A 22255-nucleotide genomic window follows, 5' to 3' on the forward strand; every position below is an offset into this window, starting at 1 on the left:
CAAAGCAGGAGATCTCAAGTTATGTGAAGAGATGAAAGTTGTACCCCAGTATTCATTAGCACTCTGATTTAATGGCATTTTCCCTGTAAGTATGAGGTCTCAAATTTGAATCGTATGAATGACGAGTTCATACTGCATTTGCTCGAGTCTTAGCCTCTTAGAGTAGTTCCACCCCAAGCAAATTGCTTGGGGTATTAGGCCATCCAATCCCCTAAGCTCCCCAAAACTACTCCACTCCTGCTGCCCGATTAGCTGGGCTATAGCGGGCTCAACCAAGGACATGGGTTAGAATAGCCCAACCTTGTGACTACGTTTGATGTCAGGCTGACATCAATCACGTTAAATTTTTTGCGCTAAGCTCATAAATTACGCGCGCAAGAATTTACGAGTGAGCAAACAAGAAAACACGGTTGAAGCTCGCGCTGCAGGCGCACTAAGCGCTTCAGAAATGGGGGCTATATGGCTCACTTTGTGCCATTGTATTTCCAAAGGTTAATAAAATTTGAATTCAAATCTAATGGTGAGTACACGTGGCGAATTCTGGTCAGTTAGATATCTCGATCAACGGTCCAGATTTTTTAGGCTTATAAATTAAAAAAAGAAGGAAAAATCAGAAAAAAAATATATTATTATTGTTGGGATTACATGTCAAAATATGGGTCTTTGGAAAAACCATACAATGTAATCCAACGGTCCATATTAATTAAGTTAGATAAAAATTATGAAACAACTTAGAAAAATATTAAAAAGAATTATAATTTTTCCTATAAATGTACTCAAAAAAGTCTATCCATAAAAATTGTACTTTCGGATAATGAAACGTGGCATGATGAAATTGATTAAAAATTATATCCAAAATTAAAGATAAAATTAACTTTTACTATTTTATAATAAAAATATTAATATTTTAATAACAATAACTTGGATAATTCTATTTAGGGGTGAAAATGCACTTAAGCCAATAATTGCCTTGGCTGAATAGCATGGGCAGTGATTGCTTGGAGTGGAGTTGTAATTGTAGTAGGATTCTCTTCCCTACCATTACCATCTCCTCCTACACTCTTTTTTTTGTCTTTTTCTTAACATAAAAAATTCAAAACAAAATGTAAACATGGCGTAATCGTAACCTTTTAAATTAAAGGGAATGAAAGAGAAGAAAGATTAGAAGATGAGAGAATTATACTCCGTTGCTCTTAGGAGTTTTTTGTAAATAAAGAAATATAACAAAATCGATTGGGTTGGGCCTTGGTAGCTAGGTGGGCCAGGTTAATACTATTTGGGCAACACACTGAACCGAGTTAGTTGAAGAGCGCGCATCATTAGATCGGTATCTGCACCGCACTAAATTCCTCCTTCCAAATCCGAAACCCAAAACACCCCACACAAGCAGCAAGCGCTCGTTCCTTTCGGTTCTTCTTCACCATCAGACAGGAGACCTAGGGTTAGGGTTTTGCGCGCTCAGGGTTCAAGTCCTAGCTGCAACAATGGCCAGGTACAGAAGCCGAAGCAGAAGCTACAGCCCTCGTCGGCGCAGTCGGACTCCGCCTCGCGGACGCAAGCGATACGACGACGAGCCGCGTGATCGACACCGTGACAGTAGGTCTCACAGAGACCGTAGTTCTCCTGCCCCTTCCGGTTTGCTCGTTCGCAATCTCCCTCTCGACGCTAGGTATATATGTATATTTATCTCTCTCCCATCTCTGTGTATGCATAGATATGTATATATATATATATATATATTTGTATTTATATCAATCAGGATTTTTAATGTTGTGGCGTTTTTATGTTTATGTAGTTTATTCTTCAAATGCGTGACTAAAATTGGGTTGTAATTGTGAATGATTTGTATTTTTTTTAGTAATTTTTTGTGCCGAACTTTTCTAAATATGGGATTGTGTGTTAATCTCTTGTGAATGGTAATACTAGGATATTATCGAAGAATAACTATATTTTACATGGTTATAGACTTAATCCTTCAGCTAGTTGAGTTAATTACAACAAGTTCATTAACCCCAAATTACGGATGCATGTTTTTTTTTTTTTTTTTTTCCATTACTAAACATCCAGGCTTATTCATTGTTTACCTGTTATTGCAGGCCAGAAGATCTTAGGATCCCATTTGAGCGATTTGGCCCGGTAAAGGATGTGTATCTTCCTAAGAATTACTACACAGGGTATGCCATTCTTGATTGTTATGGCGTGAATTATTGTACATAATGTGATTCTTCTTCTGCCGTGGTTCAGTGGTGTAAAACTTGCACGCTGGAATAGATACTCCTGTGAAAGTTGATATAATTCTGGGTTTTCTGGATAACACAAATGTAAGTTATTTTTACTCAGCATTTATACTTTCCATCCATAGGGAGCCACGGGGTTTTGGGTTTGTGAAGTACCGTTATGGTGAGGATGCAGCAGAAGCAAAGCAACAACTGAATCATTCAGTTATTGGTGGGCGTGAGATAAGAATTGTGTTTGCTGAGGAGAATAGAAAAACTCCGCAAGAAATGCGCACAACTACTCGCGTAAGGTACATTGTATTTGGCTCCAATACTACCCCATAGTTTATTATGCCTCCCCAAATATAATTACATATTCACTTCATGAATACAATGTTTATTTTATTTTATAATGCAATTTTTATTTTATTTTATATTTATCTGCAGTAGTCGACATGGAGGAAGCTCCAGAAGGAGAACTCCACCGAGGTCCCCAAGACGGCAATATCGTTGTCAGTGTTAAACTTTTACTTGGCATTTTTTGAGCGACATGCATGATTTTATTTCAAGTCCTTTGTGAAATAATTTTGCTTCTATTTTTCTTCTAAACTATCGTCAAACTTTTTTGGTCTCAGCTTACTCGCCATCACCATCACCTGTTAGGCGTGATTCAAGGTCTGTATATTATCTCTAGACGTATCTTTTATTCATTAACACTGTTTTGTTTTCTATTACACCGTAGTCTGTGTGGTTGGGTGGTTACTCCTTTCAAAGGTGGGGTAGATTCATCAGCGACAGTTTCATGTGGCGATATAATTTTTTCCAAAATTGATCAATGGTTTTAGTTTTTGAATTCGTGTTTTCATGGATGAGTACAATAGAGGGTGATCACATTTTCATTGGAAAATCTCTGAATCCAACTTTTATGTTCACATACCTGTGTTTCTGGTGAAATTGCAGAATGAAATCTTCTTTAGGTATGGAGATTGCGTCTTTTGCATGTATCATGTGTTTAGTGAATTGTGTAATATTTTCTGGTGGCCTTGTTATACAGATATAGTTTAAAGACTTCTGGACTAGTAAAGTTTAATGAGAAAAGAGATCATACAAGTGATGGGCAACTTCTTTACCTTCCACCAATGCTCTCCATAAGTACTATGGTGGATATTTAAAGACTTCTGGATTAGTAAAGTTTAATGAGAAAAGAGATCATACAAGTGATGGGCAACTTCTTTACCTTCCACCTATGCTCTCCATAAGTACCATCTATATCCACCATCAACTTTCATCTGCAAATGGCATTGGGTTCCTATTGTTATGACTTCGGTTTGTGAGACCTTTCTACGACCGACTGAACTGACAAGCTAAACAGGGTGCTAGAGATATTGGAATCTTTACTAGTATATATTTACTTTTCCTTCTTATATTAGCTGTTTAAGTAAGTTTTTGAAGAAAATTTGTTAAGTTTGATATCTTGTTTTGCATATACCATCCAGTAAAGAAAGAATATAAAGCTTATAGTTGGCCAAAGAAAGAAATCATCTGCAAAGAAATGAAGCCACTCAAAGTTTTTACCGGTAGAGTATGGTGACATGTTGAAGGAAACGATATTATCTGGTTTTAGAAAAGTTGGGGCAAAGTGGGCTATGAAGTTTTCAGATGCTGATCAACCAGTACTAGCCTAACTCTGAGTGTTTGGACCAAGTGTCATATTTTTTGTTCAGAACCCTGTAAAGGTTCAGGTAAAGTAAAGGTCATATCTTGATCGGTTAGATTTTGAAGAGGATGTAAGTAGTGGTTCTGTTATCTTCAAACAGATAATTGGTTCTGAATTGTTGATCTATGCCCACATTACTTTTTCTTGTGCACTTGTAGTAGATTATTAATGGGGAAGTTTTTCACTTGTGGAAAATGAAAGATGGCTTTAGTAGATATCTCTTATTCATTTGGAATATTTCATATCTTATTCTCTTGCTGCATCTGCATTTTTTTTTTCTTTCAAAACATAATAAAGTGTTTTTTTCCATTTGAAGGGACCGTCGGGCTAGGGATGATTATCGCTCACCAGTACAGTCTAGATCAATTTCACGATCTCCCTCACCACGGGATGGAAGAGACTACAGGAGGTCCCCAAGTCCGAGGGAGAATGGTCGGAGTCCTCGTGATGTGAGAGAGTATGCATCCAGCAGATCAAGGAGTCCTAGGGTTAGCAGTCGCAGTCCGTCAAGGTCTCGTTCGCGATCCTACAGGTAGGTGCCTCTTCCACTTTGTACTCATGTAAAGAATTTCTAGTGTAATCATAATAAGCTTGGTTGATGCCACTGAGTATGGTCTTAAATTTGCGGAGTATAGTTTCATATTATGTGCGAGAGGTACCCTTATGGAAGTGGAGTTTAGTATGGTCTTAATTTTGCGGAATATAGTTTCATATAATGTGTGAGAGATACCTTATGGAAGTGGAGTTTAGTGCATTTTGTTTCTTTAATTTCAACTTTATTTTGAAAACAATATCTACCTCCAAGTCATTGTCCGTTAGTTTTCGGTTGGGTTTAGTTGTATAATTTGAGTGCGGCTGTTAATTACTTTGGGCTTGGTTCTAGTCATTAGGCAAGGATGAAAGCTTATCCGCTTTACCTTTCTTTTAATGCTGAATGTGCTAACAAAAGTTCTGTATATGTTTGTAAGACCAGTTGAAAAAGGGTTTACGTTCTAAGTCCCTCCTAGGAAGGATACTAATAGTCTGGTCTCAATGTAGTTGGTGGTTGAGATTCCCTAAAGTTATGTGCGGGTATGACCCTATATGCTTAAATTGGCTAACCAAATAGGTAAAAGTGGTGATAATTTCTACAACTATCGCTGTACAGTCATATTTATATCCTATCTATTTAATTACGTTGGCTAGACGTTACTACTGTGGTGATAATCTGTATATTGTTATTATGTTTTTTGGCTTTGCAGTCCTCGCTGATGCCTGTCGGGTACGTTGGTTGCTGCTTCAAAGTGTACTCTGAGCATAGTTAGCTAGAGTGATATGCTTAGTATTCTGGAAGATGATGAATATTTTGGTAAATATGAGTTTTGGACCATATCGGTTTTCGTCGTATGGATTTATTCTATCTGTATGTTAGTCGGGTGGATCTAAGTTTTCTAATTGGTAATTTTGCTGGCGTTTCTCACTTTAGTTACTCCTCCAGTCTCCTTGTTTCCGCCCCATTGATTCTTCTTTGATTTATAAATCCCACGTCGACGAAGAAAGAAGAGGGTATATTTTTCTTTGGTTTTTCGTAATACTAAATTTAAAGGAAACCAAACAAGGATTGGTTTTTTCATGATTAAACCAATTATTCCATTACAGTACCAAGTGCTATACAAGAGAAATCAATCAAGCTTTAAAGGGGTGTAAATTTTCCTGCAAGGAAAGGAAGCATTTCCCAAGCAAAATTTGGACATAACAATTAAGAAAATAAGTTGAGCTCCAGAAACTAGGAGTAGAATTCTCATGCCAACGGACACTTTTTCTCGAATTCCTCCTGCTCTGTGCGACATAAATCAAACTCATTTGTATTGTAATACATGCACCCGACGTAAGCATCCATCTCCTTTGTGCAGCTCTGATGAAGATCTTTCAGCCTGCAGGGAGAAATGTCTCGTATTTAGATGCGTAACAAGGCATAGCGCTCGTGTATGCGTGTGACGGCGCGCAAGTTTGCATAGACATCATGAAACTAACAGGATGATCAAATCACAACCAATTCCAAATATGAAAATAGTGAACATATAGCGAACGAAATGCAGATATCAAAAAGTTGCGGCAAGAGAACGTAAAGGGAATGGTTATACTTGAAAACTGATCCAATTCAAACGCTGTTAGGGAGTGTCCACACAACATAACATATGCTAACTAATGGTCTGAGAGTGTCTCAATACAAGTAAAGACCGGCGGGATTTTCTATTTTTTCCTCTTTGGGGAAATACTCTAGTGTTTTTAGGCTACTTGATAAGACATGAAAAATGCTTATATGTTATGTAAGAGAATGAGGACGGATGCATACAAACATCACCACCACGGAACAACGAAGAAATGTTTAAGCGGGAAAAAAAAAAATGAAGATATAGAGTTCAGAATATAAAAGAAAAACAAGAAAGCAATTGAACAAAAGAACACTATACTGTCATAAAACCCAAGTTCAACATACTATGTGGGTTATACTTTGTAATAGATGCAAGTTGCAAGAGAGGAAAATATACAGTATTTCCTGGTACATTAGGGTGACGGGAGTAAGGGGAAAACGAAAGATAATGTATGAAAACAAAAGCAGCTCAAAATCGTTTCTAGTTTCCCATTTTATGTGCCGTTCTGTACACATTTCTTCCAACTGCTTCTCATCACCCTTTTTTTTTCCCCTTCTTCGCTCCCCCTTTCTCCCGTATATTTCCCCTCTCTATCTAACAAGGAAATACGTATCAAAACTAAAAACGAAAAAGGTTACCAAACGGTCTTCCTATATTAACTTGAGGGAACACGGACTAACGGTCACATTGCAACCATCGGGTGAATCAAGTCGAATCAACAAGGTTTGAAAGGAAGTTCCTGCAATCTGCTCCCCACAACTGATATGAAGCTAATGATTTCAAAATTTATGGCATATGATACAAGTCCAAACTCAATTAAGCATCGGGATTAACCGACTCTAACACCGAGGGTGAACAATTAAGCACAGAAAAGTGTTCAAATACAAAGTATATCCAGCTAGACCTTACAAATTTTGGCATTACTTTCTCCCAATTCTATATTAAACCGCAGTTTATATACGGCTTATTATCTGTTTAGTGTCCTTTAGTTTTATTTTCGATTAATCAATTCCCTGTCTAACCGAGCGTAATGATGTTTTAGGATTCATATAGCTGACCTCACTTAGTGGAAAAGGCTTTGCTGTTGTTGTTGTTGAATCAGTTCTCTGTCTCCCAAAAATTTGAGCATATTGCATAACCCATGAACCACATTGAGCTCAATCGAGCAAACCAAGCCTCAATTCACAAAAAAATCACAACACCGAAACGTTTCGATTCAAAAGTGTTCACACACAAACAAGTAAGAATTCATAATAAACTCAGAAAATTGAAAAAAGTAGGAAGCGGATTTGAGATTGGCTTACAGGGTGAGGACGCATCGGGTGACCTGACGACCTTTGTCGAGACACTTGTCGGGGTTCGGGTCCTTCTTCTTGCACTTGAGGAAAGCCACGTTCTCGGCCTGGCAGCTGAACTGAATATGCTTCGCCGCCGCCGTCAGCACCGCCGACGTTGGGATTGGATCTCCCGCTGCGTCCACCGCGCTCGCCATCTCCAGCTCCTCCTCCGATCGATTCCGATGAAAAAAGATCCAAACTTTGAAGCTAAAAAATGTTAATCCGGAGAAGTCCACAAACACCAGGTGACATTGGAGGGCCAAAAAGAAAAGAAGAAAAGATTAAAAGGGCATTTTAGTCTTTCAACAGCCCTAAACCCTTGCCCTTGAATTCACCGCGGCTTCGCACTCTCCAATTTCAGACTCCATTTCGGCTTTGTACCTCTCGGGCGATTGCAGCTTGCAAAAGTTGAACAGTAAGTCCGAAATTCCTTCAATCATTTCTGCTTTTCCTCTTCTTTTGATTTTGGTTTTTGTTTTGATTTTCTGTTTACTCGTTTTTTGTTTTGAAATGAGAATGGTTGTAGGAGTTATGTTGTTTTCTGTGATTTGATGGAAGGTTGAATCAGACCCGGAACCAAACCAATCTGACCCTGTTCAAAACCCACTTGGATTCCCAAATCCCAGTTAATTTTTTCCCAATCTGAATCAGTTTCTGCTCAGAATTCAACTGGGGTTTCTCTGGATTTGGGTAATTTGAGTTGGGTTGCAGCAATTTGAAAGGCGGTTGGATAAAGGTATTGTTATGGTTCTAGGGTAGTTGTGTTTATGAGTATTTGTCTAGAGGTAAATATCATATCAATTGAGGGGCAGTGACTTGGTAACAAGTAGGGAAATGAAAAACGCACACCCTTTTAGCTTCTCACACACCTTTGTTTAATCATTTCATCATTTTTGTTGGATTTATTCAGTCTGATGGTTAGAAATGAAAAGTGGGTGGAGAGAGGAGAAGAAGAGAAGAGAAGGGGCCCCGGGGGGGGGGGGGGGGGGGGGGGAGGGGGAGAGGAGATGGCTAAAAAGTGTGTGTACAAATCACCTCCCTCTCAGATATTATTCAGATTTATGAACTCAAGTGATTACGTTTAGAGAAATTCAACCTTTGTTTTTCTGCGGGCTTGGGAAAATGAATCTCAGATTCTCAGCCATGTAAAGCTGTAAACTTGTTTGTGCAAAGGCCTTTGTTGATGTTATGTATGCATATGTTTATGACTTTCCCCAAGCGGTTCCGTTCTGGGATGCTATTTTACACCTCTCCCCATGCGATTTGATGGGATTTTCTGTTCCGAGAACTACTTTAATTGATTTGGATTACATATAGTTGTTCCTCTTCATTCTTTTTTCCTTTTTGTTGGGGGGCGATATTGAACCCATGCGATTTGATGGGATTTTCTGTTCCGAGAACTACTTTAATTGATTTGGATTACATATAGTTGTTCCTCTTCATTCTTTTTTCCTTTTTGTTGGGGGGCGATATTGAACCCATGTAGGAATTTTGTTTTTGACTGCAGATGCACAACTTTAGTTTGAACATTTTTTTGTTTGTGTAGTGAAACTTGTGTTTTCTCTCACTTTTGATTGGCTTTGTCTTTCTGCTGTTTGAATTAAGGAATGGGTGAAAAGAAGAAGAAGGCTACCTTGTTCATCCGACTTATCTCAGCAGCTGGGACTGGTTTTTTCTATGTCAAGAAGAAGCCGAGTAGGGTCCAAGAGAAGCTTGAGTTCCGGAAATTCGACCCTCGGGTAAATCGTCATGTTCTATTTACCGAGGCAAAAATGAAATGAGCAAGTTGCCAGTGCAATGTGGATTTATTCACTGTTGTCCATCTTTTTCCTATAGTACTTGTAGGCACTCTGTTTAAAGGTAAAAACTTGATTTAATTATTTGTGTTTTTTGTTGTATCTTGATGAAAGTTCACACACTCTCTCTCTAGCTGAAGTATAATAAGCTCAAATTTTGATTGCTAATCTACTATTCTCATGCTGTTCGAAAACATGGGTGATTGAAATATTGAAGAGCTTTATTAAGAGTTAATGTGTTGTGGTTTCTTTTTTGGAAGACCATCATTCTATCATAGCATTGTTATGTCTTCTTTGGTTCTGTGTCTCGGCCATATGATGTTTGCTTTTCTGTCTTACGTTCTTAGCTGTTTGCTTTTGAGTTGTTTTCTGGGTTGTAGTCACCGAGAAAATCTGGCATGTACACGTGATGAGAGAGATACCGATTGGGGTTAACACTCCTGGTTGTACCCGAGAATCCACCCTAGTCACCAGAGTTGGAATTGGAGATTCATCCGCCAAAGTTTGATTAGGTTTTATGTCCCATCTGAAGAGGCAAATGTACATTTCAGGTTGTGTGGGCTTAGATGTTGATGGTCAGTGTACTGATTTCTTGGTGGTAATGGAAAATGTGGGGTACCAAAACCATGAATATCATGAAACCAAGAAGAAACACGAAACCACGTTAAACATGCCGACCAAAATTGTTGTGCAAAAGCACACTTAAAAAAAGAGATGATCAGCCGGCTCCAAGTCAAATTGTCGTGAAAGGCTACCTACTCATCTCAGCGGCCGGCGCTGGTTTTTTCCATGTCAAGAAGAAACCGGTCGAGTAGGGTGCAAGACAAGCTCGGGCAAAGAGGGCCACACTTGCCTCAGCACAGAAGCCGAAAACAAGTTATGGCTTTGAGTATTTTCTTTTATACATGCAACAGGTTCCTGTGTTGACTTCAATTGACTTGGTTGATATGTTGATGGTCTCAATGTACTGGTTTCTTGGTGGTAAGTGGAAGAATAGCAAGTTGTTTGATGTTTAAAAAGTAATTACATAAAACTTTTGAAAGTACAACAATGATTTCTCATTTGTTATTCTAACGACATGTGCTTAAGATTATTTATTCTTGTACTTACGCTCTTGTATTTGTATCCCGCTCCTCAGATTTTGTTATGTGAAACTATTCCTTTGAATCCAATAATTGGAAAAGAAAAATGATCTCTGCACTCTCGTTTTATTCCCTTGCATCTTCTCTCTTGTTTGTAGTCACATGATTGAATAAGTCAACAATAAAACGAGAAGCAACAAAAATACGATAATTCTTCATACCACCAACTAAATGTTAAATCCACAGTTTAATGATAGGGGTGTGATATCCACGCACATTTTTTTACTTCTCCCACACCTTTTTAGCTTTCAGCCATCAGATCGGATGAATTGAAGAAGATCAACGGACATAAATTAACAAGGGGTGTGTGGATAGCACACCCTTAATGATAAGACCAAACCCTACATTGCTTGAGAATTAAGCAACCGACAAAGATTCTTGTCTATTAACCAACCAAGGCAACAACACATTGCAAAATGTATGAAGCAACTGTGGAAGCATTGAGTTCAAATTTGAAATCTTGTTGGAGGATGCCGTAGGACCAAAATATAAATCTTCCGGCATCCATGAGACCAAAATGCAAAGAAACAAACATAAGAGTAAAATAAGAAAACAGGGTGCCGGCTATGACGGCAGTTCTGTTGTGATCAATTTGGTTTTAATTGCAAAATACGAAAACATGCTGCTCTGCCAATGATCAGTTAAGTTTTAATTGCAAAATTCAAAGAAAAGGTAGTTATGTCGTGATTTATATGGTTTTAACTGCATAAATTAAGGAAAAGATGACTCTGTTGTGATCTACTTGGTTTTAAGCGCAAAAATCAAGGAAATAAGGTTATGTCGTGATTCGTTTAGTTTTGATCGTAGAAACTAAGAAAATGATGGCTATGTCATAATCCGTTTGGTTTTAACTGCAAAAATTAAGACAAAGACATCTATGTCGTAATCCGTTTGGTTTTAACTACAAAAATCAAGGAAAAGACAGTTTTGCCATGATCCATTTAATTTTAACCACGATGAAAAGAAAAAGGCAGCTTTGTAATGATTTGTTTGGTTTTAACCATGAACATGGAAAATGACAATTCTGTTATGATCAATTTGGTTCTAACAACATAAAAAGGGACTACTGATACGATCTAGTGATATTTCTTTTCACTTGTAAATGAGAAGTCTTAGGTTCGATTCTTACCATACGTTTGTAAGACTTAACCCGCTCTCCCTCCTCTAATGTAGATAATATTGTTTTTCTAGGGAAAATTGTGTATATAATGCTCTAATATAATAAATGTCTTAGTTATCAGCATTTTATTTCAACTCTTTAGTATGACTAATCAACTCAACAATTCAATATCATTTCATTTCATTTTCAGTACATGGCATTTTTGCATTGGTGCATGGTTGATGTCCAACTCAACACGCTACAAAATTTGTTAACTAATTAAAAATGCTGTTGTGGCAAATCCTGGGATAGCCACTTCAGTAATTCAACACAATTTGAAAAATAATTTGGTGTATTCATATGAGATATTTTTTAGTATGACCGGTATACGGAGTAGTACATTACGTGTCATTGTACAAATGGTAAGATATGTATGTTAAAAAGTTAATAATTTAAAAAATAAAATGTCCCACTACTTCTATTAAAACATGTGATGTACCACTTGTGTTCCCGTTAAAACTAAAAATTTCTTCGTTCATACCTATCATCCACTCTATCCTTCATGAGATTTCTGATGACGTGGTCCAACGAATGCAGACGCAAAACAGTCACCCAGAAACATCAAAGCTATGGAATGGAAGTAATGACAGTTACAAACTCACCATTTTTGGTCTTTGAAAAAAGGCTCTTAATTTCCAACCATCCACTCTCTCTCTCTCTCTCTCTCTCTCTCTCTCTCTCTCTCTCTTCATATGTTATTCTGTAACTCCCACTGACACTATCACCGTTTCAGTGGGAAAGACTCTGGGAGCCCCAGAGATTTTCATTTCTCAAGACCCTTTTCTGGGTTCTTCTTCTTTTCCCCTCTGATTACAAATTTGAAGTTCTTGAGCTCCATTTCTTGTTATTCTACATGCAATGGCTCTCTGCACATTCTCTTTTCCTGCAGATATCAGCAAATCAGCAGCACCTGCAGATGTTCAGAAATCCCTCTTCTCTGTGGGAACATCTCTGCCATGCCCATCTCAGCAGAAGCTCAATCAGGTCAGAAAAAGTTTGCATCTTTCCTGTGAATCTCAGAAAAGGCACTCATTTCATGGATGATTTGAGTTTTGGAGAAATGGGTTTTGTTTAAAATGTCAATTTCATCATTCAGAAAATAACAAAAATGCGTTGTTTTTTGTTATCATTTGGAGCAGGTGATGAAAAAAAGGCCAAGTGGGATTTGTGCATCACTGTCAGAGAGAGGGGAGTATCACTCACAGAGACCTCCCACTCCTATCTTGGACACCATCAACTATCCAATTCACATGAAAAATCTTTCTGTCAAGGTACATAACCTTTTTGTCCTAATTTAGTTTTCTTTTTTTGGGTTTTTTTTAGTCAAGATCATCTTTTAGATTTTTATAACACATAACTTTGATTTCTGAGATTTAAAATCAATAGAAGTGATTCCTAAGATTGTCCACCGTCTATTATTTTGATCATTCCATTAAAAAAATTCCGATAAGTGGTCATTGAGCTTTTTAACGGAATGACCAAAATGAAGGATAATGGACAATCTCACGGACCAAAGTTATGTGTAATGCAAATCTTAGGAACCAAAATTATGTGTTATGCAAATATCAAGAATCAAAGTTATATGTTATACCCTCAACTTATCAGAGTTTTTTTTAATGGAAGGACCAAAGTAATGAATGGTGGACAAACTCAGGATCACTTTCATTAATTTTAAATCTTAAGAATTATAATTATGTGTTATGCAAATCTCAGGAACCATTTTGACTAAAAAAACCTTTCTTTTTAATATATATTTGCATTGGTTTTAATTTTTCTTGTTTGTTTGTGGTAATTAACCGTTGAATTCAGGAGCTTAAGCAACTAGCAGATGAGCTGAGGTCTGATGTGATCTTCAATGTTTCCAAAACTGGAGGACACCTGGGTTCAAGCCTTGGTGTTGTGGAGCTCACTGTGGCTCTTCACTATGTCTTCAATGCTCCTCAGGACAGAATCTTGTGGGATGTTGGCCATCAGGTTTCAACCTCACCTTCTTTCTTGGGTTGCTCTCTTTTTCTGATTTCGAAAAAGCTTTGATGTGATAACTTCAACTTTTTCCATGTTTGATTGTGAATTTTGTTTTTTGATTTGTCTAGTCTTACCCACACAAAATCTTGACTGGAAGGAGAGATAAGATGCACACCATGAGACAGACAGATGGGTTGGCCGGCTTCACTAAGCGCTTTGAGAGCGAGTACGATTGCTTTGGCACTGGTCACAGTTCTACCACTATCTCTGCAGGCTTGGGTAATTTCCTTCTCTGCTCAACATTGACAACTCAAGTGTATTGAACTTGATAGTGTTCCTTTTGGTTAGCAATTGAGTTTAAGATATACTCTCATGTAACTATTTACGAATTGATATACTTGCATCATGTATCTAATGCTATGGAAAAATGTTATTATCCTCACGCTGGAAAAATCAGATTCCTTTTACAGACTTCTATTTAATTTCTTGAGTTCGGATTACATTTTTAGGTCGCAAGGTCCATTCCTGTTTTTGGTTTTTATAATCTGTGATGTTATTGAAAATACAGGGATGGCAGTAGGGAGGGATCTAAGGGGAGGAAACAATCATGTAGTTGCTGTAATAGGTGATGGTGCCATGACAGCAGGACAAGCATATGAAGCCATGAACAATGCGGGGTACCTTGATTCTGACATGATTATTATCCTTAATGACAATAAACAGGTTTCTTTACCTACTGCTAGTCTCGACGGACCCATCCCGCCAGTAGGAGCTTTGAGTAGTGCTCTCAGTAGATTGCAATCAAACAGGCCACTCAGAGAATTAAGAGAGGTTGCCAAGGTAAGTAATACTGAAGTCTAAACATAATTAAGCATAACACTTGCATTCCAAAATGTGCCAAGTCTGATTAGAGTTCAACTTTGATTTGAGATTGTTGCAGGGAGTTACCAAACAAATTGGTGGCTCTGTGCATAATCTGGCAGCAAAAGTTGATGAGTATGCTCGAGGAATGATCAGTGGTACTGGTTCATCACTATTTGAAGAGCTTGGACTATATTATATAGGTCCAGTTGATGGTCACAACATAGATGATCTTATTTCCATTCTCAAAGAGGTTAAAATTACCAAAACAACGGGTCCTGTCCTGATCCACCTTATCACTGAGAAAGGCCGGGGATATCCGTATGCAGAAAAAGCGGCAGACAAGTACCATGGTAATATACATTTCTTTCCGAAGAGGCAGTTGAGCACACGAGTGCATTATTATTCATTGAATTATTTTCTGAAATTAAATCCATTATTGTATGGAAACAATTTATTCGCTGATGATGCTATAGAAGGAAAACTGAACGTCTTTAATGCAGTGAAAAAGATCTCATTCATGTCGTCTGCATATATGCTTAATCTGGATAAAGTTAATGAAAGATGAATAAAGTAGTTTTTCTTTTGATATTGCAGGAGTGGCCAAGTTTGATCCTGCAACCGGAAAGCAATTCAAAGCCAGTGCTAGTACACAATCTTACACAACATACTTTGCAGAGGCTTTGATTGCTGAAGCTGAAGCGGACACAGATATTGTTGCGATCCATGCTGCAATGGGAGGTGGAACAGGGTTGAATCTCTTCCTTCGCCGTTTTCCAACAAGATGCTTTGATGTTGGAATAGCAGAACAGCATGCGGTTACTTTTGCTGCAGGTCTGGCCTGTGAAGGCCTAAAACCTTTCTGTGCAATTTACTCGTCTTTCTTGCAGAGAGCTTATGACCAGGCAAGCTATTAGCTTCTTTCATCTTTAACTTCATCATTTTTATCTTCCTTCAAAAACTGGTACGGTTCTATTCTTAGATAGTCAGAATACTACTGAAAAGTATACAAACTCAAAGATTTGATTTCCACATTCATGCCACAGGTAGTACATGACGTAGATTTGCAAAAGCTTCCAGTTAGATTCGCTATGGACAGAGCTGGACTGGTCGGAGCTGATGGTCCTACGCATTCCGGGTCTTTTGATGTCACTTTCATGGCATGCCTGCCTAACATGGTAGTGATGGCCCCTTCTGATGAGGCCGAGCTTTTCCATATGGTAGCCACTGCTGCTGCCATAGATGACCGACCCAGTTGTTTCCGATACCCAAGAGGAAATGGGGTTGGTGTTGAGCTGCCACTAGGGAATAGAGGCACTCCTCTTGAGGTGACTTTCAGCAGTCTCTACTACTATATACATATATATATATATATAGTAACCATAAGTCTCAAATACTTAAAAATGATTGAATGTTTGGCAATATGCCTACAGGTAGGAAAAGGAAGAATATTGATCGAAGGGGAAAGAGTTGCACTTTTGGGTTACGGAGCAGCAGTACAGAGCTGTTTGGCTGCCTCTTCTTTGGTGGAATCCCATGGTTTGTGCCTAACAGTTGCTGATGCACGATTTTGCAAACCACTGGACCGAGCTCTCATTCGAAGCCTTGCAAAGTCACATGAGTTTTTGATTACCATTGAAGAAGGATCCATCGGAGGGTTTGGTTCTCACGTTGCTCATTTCCTGGCCCTCGATGGCCTTCTTGATGGAAAACTCAAGGTATGAATGTGTCGTTTGTTATGACATACTTAGTATGATGTCTCAATGACTTGCATTAACATTATACTCCTCAAATTCCTGAAAAACTCACATTGGTGTCTATAACTTATAGTGGAGACCGATTGTTCTTCCTGACCGGTACATTGACCACGGTTCCCCTGCTGATCAATTGGCCGAGGCTGGACTCACCCCTTCTCACATTGCAGCAACAGTATTCAATATGCTTGGACAAACAAGAAAGGCCCTGGAGATAGTGTCATGAAGACATAAATTACAAAGCAGCGCCATTTTTTCGCTGTATACAAAACCGAAACTGTAATCCTCTCTATTTCCATCTGTATAAAAAGTCCATATCTGAGCAAGGAGTAGCATTAGGTAGCGGAAGGAAACCTAAATAATCCAGTTCATCAATTAGTAGCTCCAACTAGTTGAGGTACCTGAGCTTTTAACATGTCCTATAAATGCAAGAACTGATTTCTAACTGGAAGAAAACTCTTCCAAGTCTTTTGCATGGTGTCAATTTTGAATTTTTAACTTTAGTTACCTCATCGTCCTTTGCACTCAAGTTTGAATAATTTTTTTTTTCTAATTTAGATTAATTTAGTGCAAATTATTGCTCGTGTCGAGAAAAATACATACTATTCAAGATAGTGGGAATAAAAGAAGTGGAATAAGAGTGGGGAATTTTATTTCATATTCTCATATTTAATTTTGTGCTGAAAATTTGATGAAGCAGGACAAACATTGTTCAGAAGTGCGAATTATTCCAATAGGATATGTTAAAACCAGAGGTGGGTCGCTGGTGGAAGCTTCACATGCATTGCATTATGCATTCCATATTGTAATCATGGCCAAAGAGACCGTAAGTGATGAAATCAATTTATATGGAACGAGTTTAACATCATAATAATATTTTAATTCAATAACGCATTTTTAAGGGATTGTTGACACGTTTTAGAGAGAGAGAGAGAGAGAGAGAGAGAGAGAGAGAGAGAGAGAGAGAGAGAGAGAGCAATTGGGGTTGTGGTGTTTCTAAGAGGGTTTGGCCAAGACTCAACATTCCGTAGGCAGGAAATGATTTAGTAGTGATTGATTTGAAATCACATTATCCAAAGTATGTGTCATGAAATGTCATGTCATCTCTTGCCGAAGGAAAACGAAATAACAACAATCTGTTGACGCATATAAATACATTCCCAAGTGACACACCCACATCTCTCAGTCCTCCAATTATATCTCATGTATGTGATATCTCCAAAACATTCCCTTATTCTGAAAAGTCAGGCCACTTTGGCCTACTGGTCATGAAAATAAAATATACAAAACAAATACTTAATTAGTTTCCCAATTGCTTAATCAAACTATGGAAAGAAAAAAAAAATCTCTCATCAATTATGAAATTACAGTCAAAGAAATAAACAGTTGAATTCAGAGATTTTTCTTCTTCAAAACTGTTTTAAGTAACTTTTACTATAAAATGGAGTTTTGAAGTGATTATTTGAGAAGAACCCAAAATAAATGCCACCAACATGAACAATATTGCATTATTTTCACCTTTTAATGAATATGGAACAAATAATAATAAATACCCAAAAAAATAATAAACTACTGTCTATTGCATGCGCTCGCCCAGATCACTGCAAGTCTGTTTTGTTAATTCCATAATTATTTACGTAAAAGATGGGCGCAATTGGCATCTTTTTCAACACAAATTTTGTTACTTCCTCGTCCCTACCACATAATGCAACAAGCATTTGGGTTCTCATCACTGAGCATAAAAAGAATTTCACTCTCTTTAAAGCAATCAAAAAATGGTGGACAAACATTTGGTTTTGTAAGATTTCCCTCAGCCGACGCATCTTTTGGTTGTTCTTCCTTGTCAACCACAATCTCCACTCTTTTGCCCGTCTTTTTCCTCAGTTTCTTCAACACCTTTTGTGGGTCGATTTTCCCAGTCACCACAACTTTGTGTTTCTTCATATCTGTTGTAAATTTCTCCACCCCTGACAATTAAATTAACCCAAAAAAAATAATTTATATGTAATTGAAATGGGAACAGAATAATTGTCTGTGATTAGTAAGGAGATATAAACCTGTAAAAGAAGTTAACCTTTGAATTTGCGAAGCATTTTGGTGACGGTTCTTTTGCATGCGTTACAGTATATTGAAACTTTAAATTGTACCGATACAACTTGTGAATGAATGAAGACGAAGTTTGATTTTGTAATTTGGAGTCTCAGATGTAAAGGTAAAAGGTAAGTCCGGGTTAAAACGTAGAATCCCACTTTGAATTCCTGGTCATTTTACTTCTTACCCTTTCCCATTGACACTGTTGACGACGAGAAGGCAAAACATGCAAGTTAACTGCATGTGTTTGGTAAATATAAGGAGAGAAAAGGGTATTTCAGTAAATATATGCATGTGTTAGGTAAAAGCGGCCATTACATCGAGTGTCAAATTACCTACATGCCCCTTTCCTTGGTCGGAAAACGAATTAAAACTTATTATTTATTGTACCTTTTCTTTTTGGAAATTGTTATTGGCATTTTAAAAATCTCATTCTACATTCCAAACTTTCTATATTTGGAAAGAAAAATATATTTGCGAGGAGTGTAAAATGAGATTTTTAGAGTATCAATAACACTTCCCATTTTTTTCACGACGATTTTCTCAATGATGTTCTAACTCTTTGCCACTTCAAAACTTAAATCTTACCAACTTAGTTTAAGCACTTTACTTTAAGAATGTAAGTTAAGATATTATATATTTACCCAACATTTTCTTTAAACGACAATGGACGTACATGAGATTTGAACTCAATAAAAATTTTCAACAACGTTGAGATTGAATGTTGCTAAACTATAGGATTCCACCAGTAGGAAGCATAAAATGAGATGGATATAATTGTTTTTTTCTTTGCAATTTACTCGGCCCATTTGGTAATCGTTTCAGTTTTAAGGTTTTTTTCCTTTTGCTTTCAGTTTTAGTCTATAGCTTCTAATTTTTAGTTTTTAATTTTAAAAAAAATGAAATCAAAAATAAAAAACTGACTATCAAACATCCTCTAAATTTTTCATCTAAATGCTCGAAATGATAATTACATTTTCTTAGAAGCACTCTTACTTTGGTTTTAATTAATTTGAATTTGGGACTGCCTTTGTTTCTTTAGGGCCAAGCCATGTTATAGTCTTTTTGTTTTTTAAATCCTTTTGATCCATTAAAATACCAAAATATATAGGGAGATTCGAATTTAGGGCATAGTTTTAACATTATGAAAAATAATACTACTAAATTAAGGGTTAGTTGATAATAAATTTATGGCCTAATGAGATCATAAACAAACTTGACAAAAATAAAGACAGTTGCAAGTGGTGGATTGTCCTATTGGCTAAGTCATTCTTGTTTAACTCACTACATCTCGAGTTCAAATCTTATATCTACTCATAATTTAAAAGAAGTTAGTGTAAATTATCCTATTAAAAAAAAGGGGTCTTTTGATATAGGTTCAAAGTAACTAAAAATTGGACCTATTTCAAAAGTCAAAAGTCACTAAAAATTGGACATATTTCAAAAGGTGGCCTATAAAATTGGACCTATTTCAAATTTTCTCAAAAAAAAAAAAAAAACAAGTGATTTCATAAAGTTTGCAGTATCGCTTTTAGCTGTTGCAAACAAAGCCCTGCTTAATTATTTATTCCATTGGAGAATATAAAAAAATTACAGCAACTATGACATTACAGAAATTGGAATTTAATATATATTCCAAAAGATGAAAATCTTATTAGTTAAAAGTTAATTAGCATTAACAACCCTGCAATTCTTTCTAATCTCTCCACCATCCTCTTCTCGCGTTATGACTCCAATGGAACCCATTTTCTTCATTGAATTCCCAAAGTAGGTCATGAAAACAGGGAACTTCTCAAAACGTCTTACAATGTGAGACGAACGCCGGTCAGTGAGCAGCGCAGCATCTGATCTCAAGAGGCCTTTGTTTTGCCTCAACCCCGCAAAGTAATGGCTGTCAAAGGAAGCTGAGCTGTTGGCGTCCAGTGCCACCGCGACGCCCGGGTTGGTGCATTGTGTTCTCAAGAACTCTGCGTATTCTGGATCAAGTGTAGGGTCTATGTCACCCTTTCCGGTTACGTTCAGTCTCCTTTGAAATACCGCGCAATGTGCCACTCCAATTGTATGTGCTCCTGCAAAAGTTTAAAATTAATGTCACAATATATTAACATAGTGAATTTCACATTGAAAAATGTTTTCTTATTAGACGATATATAATCAGTTAAATCGAACTATTGATTATATAGATTCTCATTTGAATGTGTGATTTAGATTGACTGTGTGAATACTTATCACATGACGCGACTATTTGATTATCCACGGAGAAGAGAAAACTTGATACATACCTGATAAAGCCACAAGATCTATGATGTTCAGCCCCAAACCAATAAATTGCTGGTAGAGTGTGGTGAAATTTGCACCTGCGGAGGGTAAGTTTATTGAAGCCTCTGACGAAAGGGAGACTTTTCCATCTTTTCTCCCGGTTAAAACCTGCCACATGGGCCTTCCAAACTACACAATGATCAATACTAATTAAATATATGTCACGTAGTATTACCATCAATAACGATATACCATATCAATGATTATATTAACTATTTAATAATAAAACTGATTTGAGTGCATGGCACGTACTTGATAAGAGACAGCATCTCTGGCTACCAAGGCAAGAATATCAGCACATGAGACGATGCCGGGACACTTTTCTTCTAATCTGGTTTTTATTTCATCAATAACCTCATAACCTCTAATATTACTGTTTTGTATTGCTTCCTTCTCCGCCGGGTTGCCGCTGATTGAATCTAGCAATAATGATGCATCACATCCCTACAACGTACACTAGAGAAAATTAAGCAAGCTAATTAATTTCAAATTAATTAAGAACAATTCATCGCCACTATATAAACGTTAACACATTATGAGGTTTTAATACATAGCAAGACAATAAGTCCGATCCACGTTCTAAATGATAGAGTTAGAGTATCCAACCCCCAAAATCAATTCTATAATATTAGGATAACATATTCTCAAAGACGCATAACGTGTATGTGTGTGTACATATATATTCTAATTAAGGTAATTAAGGTGTGTCTTAAGGCTTTTTTAAATATTGATCCATGCACATGTGGTTGATAAACTGCAATTGAAAGGAATTTGTGCTCATACATACGTACCCTAACAAAACAGTCATGATAGTGCATCCTTAGAAGCTTCGGTGCCATGGTAGAATTTTCTGCAACCATGCTCCATGTGATGTTCCTCACTATTCTTTCAATTTGAGGGCAACTCTTGTCATAGAACACCGGACTCAGCCCACCGTCACGGCCACCACCGCCGCCATGACAAACGCTAATAACGTCAATGAGCAGAAGAAGAGAAACTAACACCACATTTATGCTAGGCTTCATTATCAAAGATATGTATCCAAAAACCCAACTTTGGAGTATGAGTTTGTTTTTTGAAGGTGCAATATGAAAAGCGCCAGGACTCTAGGAGTATATATAGCCGTGGAAAACCTAGTTTCGAAGTAGATTCTTGGTTCCTTGAGCAATAAATTAATCAATCAAATACTTATTTAAGTGATCTCGGTATTCAAATGGTATAACATTATAATGTTCTTCATGATACATTTTGATGATTGAAGTATAAGATTGGTTTAGTCAACTACTTGTTAATTGCAACATACATGCAGGATGCAGCCGCTAGCTAATCATCGCACTTGTTATGCGTTGAATAATGGCCGCCATTGACCAATGGAAAGCAAAAAGAGGAATAATAGCTAGGGGAAAGAATGTAGACGTAACTTTCCATCTATAAATTGGGATATTAGGGTTAGAGTGGAATCTTCTTATTTAATTTTGTTTCTCGTTCCACTTTCTCATCATTCTTTTTGATTTTACAGCGTGAATGAATGATTCGAATTATTTACTTTTTAAGTCGTCATTCAAAGATCAACTCCTGTTAAAAACCAACCAAATTCAAATCCATTAGTCATATTACGGTTATACAAGAATAATACATGAACTAAGTTATTCAGTTAAACACTGAAATTTAAACAAAATTATTCAAACGGTTAAAAAAATTTTAAATTTATTAATTTTTTTGCAGGGTTGATCTTAAATGGTGAACTAGAAAGTAGACTGCAT

The 22255-nt window shown here is 37.1% G+C and overlaps 6 protein-coding genes across 9 annotated transcripts; 3 read left to right on the forward strand and 3 right to left on the reverse strand.

The window, feature by feature from the left end:
- Positions 1–1328: 1328 nt before the first annotated feature.
- LOC137736729 (serine/arginine-rich SC35-like splicing factor SCL28) lies at positions 1329–5397 on the forward strand. Of its 3 annotated transcripts, none has more exons than XM_068475970.1 (7): positions 1329–1669; positions 2097–2174; positions 2363–2527; positions 2667–2728; positions 2852–2891; positions 4250–4465; positions 5175–5397. In XM_068475970.1, the coding sequence occupies exons 1-7, from the start codon at positions 1485–1487 to the stop codon at positions 5182–5184; spliced, it is 756 nt and encodes a 251-aa protein (XP_068332071.1). In that variant the 5' UTR covers positions 1329–1484; the 3' UTR covers positions 5185–5397. The 3 variants fall into 3 exon arrangements, with proteins under 3 accessions (XP_068332071.1, XP_068332072.1, XP_068332070.1); XM_068475969.1 differs by having other exon boundaries at positions 1331–1669; positions 2664–2728; XM_068475971.1 differs by lacking the exons at positions 4250–4465; positions 5175–5397 and adding an exon at positions 3271–3686 and having other exon boundaries at positions 2664–2728.
- Positions 5398–5511: 114 nt separating this feature from the next.
- On the reverse strand, positions 5512–7669 carry LOC137736730 (NADH dehydrogenase [ubiquinone] 1 alpha subcomplex subunit 8-B-like). Its single transcript, XM_068475972.1, has 2 exons — positions 7373–7669; positions 5512–5846 (listed from the first exon to the last, which is right to left on the reverse strand). Exons 1-2 carry the CDS (start codon positions 7558–7560, stop codon positions 5714–5716), a joined length of 321 nt encoding a protein of 106 aa, XP_068332073.1. The 5' UTR covers positions 7561–7669; the 3' UTR covers positions 5512–5713.
- Positions 7670–7687: 18 nt separating this feature from the next.
- On the forward strand, positions 7688–9436 carry LOC137736731 (uncharacterized). 2 transcript variants are annotated; one of them, XM_068475974.1, is made up of 3 exons: positions 7776–7820; positions 7932–8141; positions 9011–9436. In XM_068475974.1, the coding sequence occupies exon 3, from the start codon at positions 9013–9015 to the stop codon at positions 9184–9186; it is 174 nt and encodes a 57-aa protein (XP_068332075.1). In that variant the 5' UTR covers positions 7776–7820; positions 7932–8141; positions 9011–9012; the 3' UTR covers positions 9187–9436. The 2 variants fall into 2 exon arrangements, with proteins under 2 accessions (XP_068332074.1, XP_068332075.1); XM_068475973.1 differs by lacking the exon at positions 7932–8141 and having other exon boundaries at positions 7688–7820.
- Positions 9437–12118: 2682 nt separating this feature from the next.
- Positions 12119–16594, forward strand: LOC137735890 (probable 1-deoxy-D-xylulose-5-phosphate synthase, chloroplastic). Its single transcript, XM_068475243.1, has 10 exons — positions 12119–12486; positions 12642–12773; positions 13312–13476; positions 13596–13746; positions 14036–14307; positions 14408–14681; positions 14926–15233; positions 15375–15656; positions 15762–16046; positions 16159–16594. The coding sequence occupies exons 1-10, from the start codon at positions 12361–12363 to the stop codon at positions 16306–16308; spliced, it is 2145 nt and encodes a 714-aa protein (XP_068331344.1). The 5' UTR covers positions 12119–12360; the 3' UTR covers positions 16309–16594.
- Positions 16595–17777: 1183 nt separating this feature from the next.
- LOC137736171 (heavy metal-associated isoprenylated plant protein 19) lies at positions 17778–18370 on the reverse strand. The gene is made up of 3 exons (XM_068475495.1): positions 18361–18370; positions 18157–18237; positions 17778–18049 (listed from the first exon to the last, which is right to left on the reverse strand). Exons 1-3 carry the CDS (start codon positions 18368–18370, stop codon positions 17778–17780), a joined length of 363 nt encoding a protein of 120 aa, XP_068331596.1.
- Positions 18371–19732: 1362 nt separating this feature from the next.
- Positions 19733–21517, reverse strand: LOC137735891 (peroxidase 24-like). Its single transcript, XM_068475245.1, has 4 exons — positions 21284–21517; positions 20745–20936; positions 20456–20621; positions 19733–20242 (listed from the first exon to the last, which is right to left on the reverse strand). Exons 1-4 carry the CDS (start codon positions 21515–21517, stop codon positions 19839–19841), a joined length of 996 nt encoding a protein of 331 aa, XP_068331346.1. The 3' UTR covers positions 19733–19838.
- Positions 21518–22255: the final 738 nt, after the last annotated feature.

This window comes from Pyrus communis, chromosome 6 (assembly GCF_963583255.1).
Source record: "Pyrus communis chromosome 6, drPyrComm1.1, whole genome shotgun sequence".
NCBI lineage: Eukaryota > Viridiplantae > Streptophyta > Magnoliopsida > Rosales > Rosaceae > Pyrus > Pyrus communis.